We start from the raw sequence: 8,355 nt of genomic DNA on the forward strand, positions 1-8,355 counted from the left end.
ATTAACTGTTTGAATTTTTGCTTAAACTAACTAAAACTTCAATTTAGCAGTAGATTGAAGTATCATTGGTGCGTACATTTCTTATGATATGCTTGTATGTCAGGTACACGAAGAACCACACTAAATCTTCATGAACAAGATGAGAGGACCCTCAGGAGGTTAAGGAGAGCTGAAAGAGGAAAAAATATTGTTGGAGAAGAGGAATCAGAAGAAGAATTTCATGAGATGGAGGAACACTCAACTAATCCACCAGGTGGAGCAGACAACAACAATGGCAACCCACCTCAGAGGAGAGTTTTGGCTTCTTATACCTTTGCCAATCCTAGACATTGTGGAAGCAGCATCTTGGCTCCAAATGTCAATGCAAACAATTTTGAACTTAAGCCACAACTCATCACTTTGGTTCAGAATAATTGCTCTTTTGGTGGAGGATCACTTGAAGACCCACATCAACACTTATCCACCTTCCTGAGGATATGCAACACTGTCAAAACTAATGGAGTACCTCCTGACAGCTACAAACTGATGCTATTCCCATTCTCTCTCAGGGATAAGGCCACTCAATGGTTGGAATCATTTCCAAGAGACAGCATCAACAACTGGGATGACTTGGTAACCAAGTTCCTTGCCAAGTTCTATCCGCCACAGAGGGTTATAAGGTTGAAGGCCGAGGTACAAACATTCACACAAATGGAGAATGAACCCATCTATGAGGCATGGGAGAGGTACAAAGCTCTAGTCAGAAAATGCCCTTCTAACATGTTTAATGAATGGGAGAAGCTGCAAAACTTCTATGAAGGCTTAACACTGAAGTCTCAGGAATCCTTGGATCACTCAGCTGGAGGTTCCTTGCAACTCATAAAAACTGCAGAGGAGGCTCAAGAACTTATTGATATGGTGGCCAATAACCAATACTTCTTTGCTCATCAAAGAAGTCGCCAACCATCACAGAGAAGAGGAGTAATGGAGCTAGAAGGAGTGGATTCAATCCTGGCTCAAAACAAATTAATGCAGCAGCAAATTCAACAACAATTTGAGCAAATGACCAAGAGGATTGACAACCTCCAAGTTGCAGCAGTCAACACTAGCCAACCATCAGTCACAAGGGGACAAAATGAAGAAGTTCAAGAAGAGCAACAGCAAGAACAAGTTCAGTACATGCACTCTAATCCAAATGAAGTCTATGGTGATACATACAACCCCTCATGGAAGAATCACCCCAACCTCAGATGGGGAGATACTCACAACCAAAACCAACAACCATGGCAGAGAAACACAAACCAAAACAACCCAAGACACAATCAAAATTTCAACCAGCAGCAAACCAACCAAAATACCTATAGAAAACCTCAAAACAATTACCCCACTCACAACCAATACCAATCCACCAACCAAAATTCCTATCATCCACCAACCACAGCTCATAACCCACCACAAGCACCACCTGAACCCCAAAGAATCACCAACTTGGAAACCATGATAGAAAAAATGATGAAACTCCAGGAAATGACAAACAAAAACCATGAGGCATCCATAAAGAACCTAGAAAGGCAGATCGGGCAAATTTCCAAGCAAATGTCTGTTGAGAGACCTTCAAGCTCACTGCCTAGTGACACAATCCCAAATCCCAAGGAGGAGTGTAAGGCAATACAATTGAGAAGTGGGAGAATATTGATGAGCAACGATGACACTACAATGAAACAAAAAGAGGGTATCAAAGAACCAACAGAGGATGAGAAGCAAACAAAAGCAGATCAAGCTAAGGAGCAAGTTGTGGTGCCAACCAAAAGCAAAGAGAAACTCAAAGAACAGGAGAACCAGCCACATAGCTCAAAGGAAAAGACTCAAGGACAACAGCAAATCGAAAAGAGCATCACACCTCCACTGCCATATCCTCAGAGATTCAACAAAGAGGTTAAGGACCAACATTTCCACAAATTCCTTGAGACCTTCAAGAAGCTGGAAATTAATATCCCTCTAGCTGAAGCACTCGAGCAAATGCCTTTATATGCCAAGTTCTTGAAGGACCTTATCAATAAGAAGAGAAGTTGGCTTGAGAAGGAAACCATATTACTGACAGAGGAATGCAGTGCTGTGATTCAGCAGGGTATTCCCCCAAAACTCAAGGATCCGGGGGGCTTTGTAGTGTCATGCACCATTGGAAAAACAACTCTCAACAAAGCTCTCTGTGACCTTGGTGCCAGCATCAATTTAATGCCTCTCTCAATGATGAGAAAACTTGATATAGAAGAGCTTAAACCCACCAGGATGTCATTAGTTATGGCTGACAGATCCATTAAGACACCCAATGGAATTGTGGAAAATCTGTTGGTGAAGATTGGGGAATTTATCTTCCCAGCAGATTTTGTGATTTTGGATACTGAAGAGGAAGGAAGTGACTCAATCATTTTGGGGAGGCCATTTTTACACACAGCAAGAGCCATCATCGATGTAGAAAAAGGAGAAATGGTCTTCAGGGTCCATAATGAACAAATGATCATAAATGTTTTCAAGTCAATGCAAAATAGCCCTGAGCAAGAGGATTATGTAAAAGTAGATATGATAGAGAGTTTGGTGGAAGAAATGCTGGAAGAAAGTTCTCAAGAGCAAGAAGGAGATCAAAATGCAATAGAAGAACAAGTAGCCGAGACCTTCATAATCAAAGAGGTGAAACCAAGTAAGAAAGAAGAGGTGCAAAAGCAAGAACTGAAGCCATTACCCTCTCATCTCAAATATGCATTTCTTGGGACTTCAGAAAGCCTCCCAGTGATCATCAACTCGTCTTTGACAAAGAAAGAAGAAGGAGAGCTTCTTGATGTTCTCAGAACTCACAAGGATGCCTTAGGATGGACCATTGATGACCTGAAGGGCATCAGCCCCACAGTATGCATGCATAAGATTCTTTTGGAGGACAATTCCAAAGCAGTGATTCAACCTCAGAGAAGACTCAACCCTGCAATGAAGGAGGTCGTCCAGAAGGAAGTGATGAAATTATGGAATGCAGGAATCATATACCCTATTTCCGATAGCTCGTGGATAAGCCCAGTCCAAGTGGTACCAAAGAAAGGAGGGATGACAGTCATTATTAATGAGAAAAGTGAACTCATTCCGACTAGAACCGTGACAGGGTGGAGGATGTGTATTGACTATAGAAGGCTGAATGATGCCACACGCAAAGATCATTTCCCACTTCCTTTCATTGATCAAATGCTCGAAAGGTTGGCTGGCCATGCTTATTATTGTTTCTTGGATGGATATTCTGGGTATAATCAGATAGTGGTGGACCCAAAGGACCAAGAAAAGACTTCATTCACATGCCCAGTTGGAGTTTTTGCTTATAGAAGAATGCCATTCGGATTGTGCAATGCCCCAGCTACTTTTCAAAGGTGTATGCTTTCCATTTTCTCAGATATGGTTGAAAAATTCTTAGAGGTTTTTATGGATGACTTCTCTGTCTTTGGTGATAGTTTCAATACTTGCTTAAACCATCTAACTCTTGTCTTGAAACGATGCCAAGAAACTAATTTGGTTTTGAACTGGGAGAAGTGCCATTTCATGGTACCTGAGGGGATTGTTCTTGGTCATAAAGTTTCAAGAAAAGGGATAGAGGTTGATAAGGCAAAGGTTGAGATAATAGAAAAACTCCCTCCACCAACTAATGTGAAATCTGTTAGAAGTTTTTGGGGCATGCAGGATTTTATAGAAGGTTTATCAAAGATTTTTCTAAAATAGCCAAACCTTTGAGCAACCTTTTGATGATTGATCAACCTTTTGTTTTTGATAAAGAGTGCCAGCATGCTTTTGAAACTTTAAAACAGAAACTCACAACAGCACCAATTATCACACCTCCGGATTGGAATTTGCCATTTGAACTCATGTGTGATGCAAGTGAGATTGCCATTGGTGCTGTACTTGGACAGAAGAAGGGAAACTTGCATCATGTCATATATTATGCAAGTAAAGTATTGAATGAAGCTCAAAAAATTACACTACAACAGAGAAGGAATTGTTGGCTGTAGTCTATGCATTTGATAAGTTTAGATCATACTTGATAGGATCTAAAATTGTGGTTTATACTGATCATGCTGCTCTCAAGTATTTGATGTCAAAACAGGATGCCAAACCAAGACTCATCAGGTGGATTCTACTCTTACAAGAATTTGACATTGAGGTAAGGGACAGGAAAGGCACCGAAAATCTAGTTGCTGATCATTTGTCAAGGCTGCCACCAGAAACAATCCAAAAGGCTTCATTACCTGTGAATGAAAGCTTCCCAGATGAACATCTTATGCTGATCCAACAAACACCATGGTTTGCCGATATAGCTAACTACAAAGTGGGAAGCAAGATACCTCAAGAATTCACTAAGCAACAAGTGAAGAAGCTGATCAATGAAGCAAGGAAGTTCTTGTGGGATGAACCTTATTTGTTCAAAAGATGTTCTGATGGAATAATTAGAAGATGTGTCCCTGAGAGTGAAATGCAAGACATATTATGGCATTGCCATGGCTCTACATACGGCGGACACTTTGGTCCAGAAAGAACAGCAGCAAAGATACTACAAAGTGGGTTCTATTGGCCAACCATCTTCAAAGATGCCAGGGAGTTTGTCCACCAATGTAATGAATGCCAAAGAGCAGGAGGATTAACAAAAAGGAATGAGATGCCACAGAACTTCATTTTGGAAGTAGAATTGTTTGATCTATGGGGCATTGATTTCATGGGACCCTTCCCCCCCTCTTATTCATTCAAATATATCTTGGTAGCAGTGGAATATGTTTCAAAATGGGTGGAAGCCATAGCCACAACTACCTGTGATGCACAAATTGTTCTTCAATTCCTAAAGAAGCACATCTTTACTAGATTTGGAGTACCCAAGGGTCTCATCAGTGATGGTGGTGGTCATTTTTGCAATAGACAAATGGAGAAACTTCTCCACAAATATGGAGTTATTCATAAGGTAGCCACACCATATCATCCTCAAACTAATGGACAGGCAGAATTAGCAAACAGGGAACTGAAGAAGATCCTAGAAAAGACAGTTGGTAGCACAAGAAAGGATTGGGCTAGGAAGTTGGAAGATGCACTTTGGGCATACCGAACAGCCTTCAAAACTCCCAGTGGGAAATCCCCATTTCAATTGCTATATGGCAAATCTTGTCATCTCCCTGTAGAGCTTGAGCACAAAGCCTTTTGGGCCACCAAACTTCTAAATCTGGATTCTGAAGCAGCAGGAGAAAAAAGATTGTTGCAGCTGAATGAGCTAGATGAGTTTAGGCTAGAAGCCTATGAAAATGCCAAGATATACAAGGAAAAAGCTAAAAGATGGCATGACAGGAAGATTTTGAAGAAAGAGTTCAAACCTGGACAACAAGTTCTCTTGTATAACTCACGGCTCAAGATATTCCCTGGCAAGCTTAAGTCTAAGTGGACAGGTCCATACTTGGTGACTAAGGTTTTTTCTTATGGGAGTATTGAATTGCTAGATGAAGCAACAAAGAATCGGTTTACAGCAAATGGCCATAGAGCAAAGCTGTACCTAGGGGGGCAATGGAACAAAGAAACAGAGGTCCAGAGCCTAAACCCTCCTTGAAGCAAAAACAGAAGATGTCAAGCTAATGACAATAAAAGAGCGCTTGTTGGGAGGCAACCCAACCTGAGGTAGTTATCTTTTTCATAGCATTTTCAATAAAAATGTTGAATAATTAGTATGCATTGCAAGGAGCTAAGTTTGGTGTTGCACACCAAAACAATTTGAGGAAGAATGAAAATTTCTAAGTTTGGTGTTCCACCAAAACTTCATTCAAAAACACATTCTAACTTCCTACACATTACTAGTTTCAAGCAATCAGACAAATTAATCAACTATATAATTGGTTTTTAGTCCTAACTCTATGACCTGTAGCAAGAACATAAGAATTTGCCCAGAGTCAAAATGACGAATCAGAGGAAGTAGCAGGGAATTTGGCATCATGATTCAAAATGGGCACAACAGAAAGATGAACAGAAGAGATGCAACCAATAGGTTGTATATACAATTAACCTTTGCTATTGAGTAATATTTTGAGTATGTTCTGTTAAAGTGTCCTTTGGGTTCAGACAGAGTCAAATTTACCTTAAAATAAGTATGCTAGTTTAAGTTTGTGCTTGTGTGTTTACTTTCACTTGACTAAGAGCATGTTCTGTCCCCTGCATCTTTAATTCAATAAAAGAAGTGTTTGAATGTGGCATGAGATAGTTCTCTGTTAGAAAGAAGTAGAATAATAGTAAGTGGTGGTATGTGTGTGATTGTATAAAAACTCATTTTTAGTGAATAAAGGGCTAGGATGTCTTTTTCTAAGAATAGAGTGATCTACTGTCTATGAATCTCAATAAGAAAATCCTTGGTTCAAAAGAAAAAAATAAAAAGAAAGAAAGAAAAGAGATAGCCAAAAGATGGCAGAATCAAAGAAAACAAAAAAAGGAAACAAAGCTGGACACCAATAGCTTGAACCTTAAAAATATATGCCTGTGGTGTCTATGTATTAGGATCTGCTTGGACTACTAAGCTTTTTGGAGTGCTTCAACACTCGGTGACTTGGATTAACTAATCCGGGATCATCAGCTGAAAATCCACTATCAAGAGCAACCTAACTACAAGGCATTTAGTAACCAAAAAGGTGCTGGGCATCAATGTTTAAAGGGAAAGGTGAGCCAAGTGTCCATGGTGAATAATGTGTCAAGTATAAAGAAAAGAAAATGAACTTGCTACACATGACACTCAAATAAAGCTTTGAACAAAGTAATAGCCAAGGATAAAGGAATAATGAGAGGTCATAGCAGTATGACACTTGAAGCTTGAAGGAGACTTTCTAAAGCCTAAGAATCAATAAGAAGTGAGTATGTGCATATCAACATAAAATCCCATGAACTATCAATAACATTCTGCTAGCATGAACATCTTTTTCCAATTCATTCTTTCTTCCTAATAATTCATTTCTTGCTTGGGGACAAGCAAGCTTTAAGTTTGGTGTTGTGATGACAAGTCATCTTAGCCTAGTTTCACTTGTCTTTTTCTTTTGTTTTCACTTGAATTATGCACTTTCTTGAGGCTTAAGCAAGCCAATTTAGGTAGATTTTCATGTTTCCTTTGATTAAATCAACCATAGATAAATTAATGCAATTTCATGAGGTTTGATGCCATAATTGGTGCATATTAGGATAGAATGATCATCTCATGATTTCAAGCATAGCTTTGATGTGTTTGGTTGATTTATGATAGGAGAAGAAAGCTTGGAAAAGGATTGAAGTGAGAAGGAATGGCTAGAAGCTAAAAGAAGCCAATGAAACAAGTGAAATTGAACCAGGAAGAATGAAGTTGGAGTTGAAGTTAGCCCTCAAACGTTGGCACAAACTTTTGAATGAAAAGTTAGCCTCAACGTTAGCCCCCTAACTTGGAGGCTAACGTTGGGAATTGAAAATGCTTCCCAGGGTGTTCCAACGTTAGCGCCAACGTTAGCCCCCTAACTTGGAGGCTAACGTTGGCATGAAGATTTGCTCCCAGGGTTGCCAACGTTTGCGCCAACATTAGCCCCCTAACTTGGAGGCTAACGTTGGCATGAGAAATCTCCTCCAGGGTGTGCCAACGTTTGCGCCAACGTTAGCCCCCTAACTTGGAGGCTAACGTTGGCGCCACTCCAACACAAAGCAAGGCCAACGTTAGGGTCAAAGTTAGCCCCCTAACGTTGGCACCAACGTGAGATGCAGCAAACCCACTTTGCTGATATGAAAAGTTGGCCTCAAAGTTAGCCCCCTAACTTTGAGGCTAACTTTGAATCCAACTTTGCAAAACTCACATCCGGTTCAATTGATTCACTTGGGTTTCTCTCCAAACTTCAAGAGCAATCAACCAAGGCCTCTTTCAACCCAATTCCATCAAGAGCAAAGGCCCAACTCAAGGCTTGAAGATCAATTGAAGAAAGTGTATAAATAGGCTAAGATTCAAGTTAGTCGGGGAGCTTCCTTTTTAGTTTTTTTGAAAGAGTTTTCTTCTTAGTTTTGGGAGCTTGAATGATCTTTATTTTCTTAGTTTAATTGCTTTCAATTTCAATTACACTTGTCTTGGATCTTGGGTTGGAGAATTGAAGGAATTCTGTTTCAATCTCACCTTAGATCTCCTGTTGATTTTCACTGCAATTTAATTTCCAATTCGGTTCATTGCTTCTTCATCTAATCTCTTTGCAATTTACAATTCCATTGCTATTGTTCTTGTTGGATCTAGGAAGGCATTGAGATCTAGACTTGGTTTTCTAGTCTCTTGGGTCCTGAGATCTTGATTCATCTTTTCAATTTCCTGTTTCTTGCTTTATTTGTTTA

At 39.9% G+C, this 8,355-nt stretch overlaps 1 protein-coding gene across 1 annotated transcript; it reads left to right on the forward strand.

The window, feature by feature from the left end:
* The first annotated feature begins 1,998 nt into the window (after positions 1-1,998).
* LOC130934215 (uncharacterized) lies at positions 1,999-2,770 on the forward strand. Its single transcript, XM_057863801.1, has 2 exons — positions 1,999-2,667; positions 2,756-2,770. Exons 1-2 carry the CDS (start codon positions 1,999-2,001, stop codon positions 2,768-2,770), a joined length of 684 nt encoding a protein of 227 aa, XP_057719784.1.
* Positions 2,771-8,355: the final 5,585 nt, after the last annotated feature.

Source organism: Arachis stenosperma, chromosome 6, assembly GCF_014773155.1.
Source record: "Arachis stenosperma cultivar V10309 chromosome 6, arast.V10309.gnm1.PFL2, whole genome shotgun sequence".
NCBI lineage: Eukaryota > Viridiplantae > Streptophyta > Magnoliopsida > Fabales > Fabaceae > Arachis > Arachis stenosperma.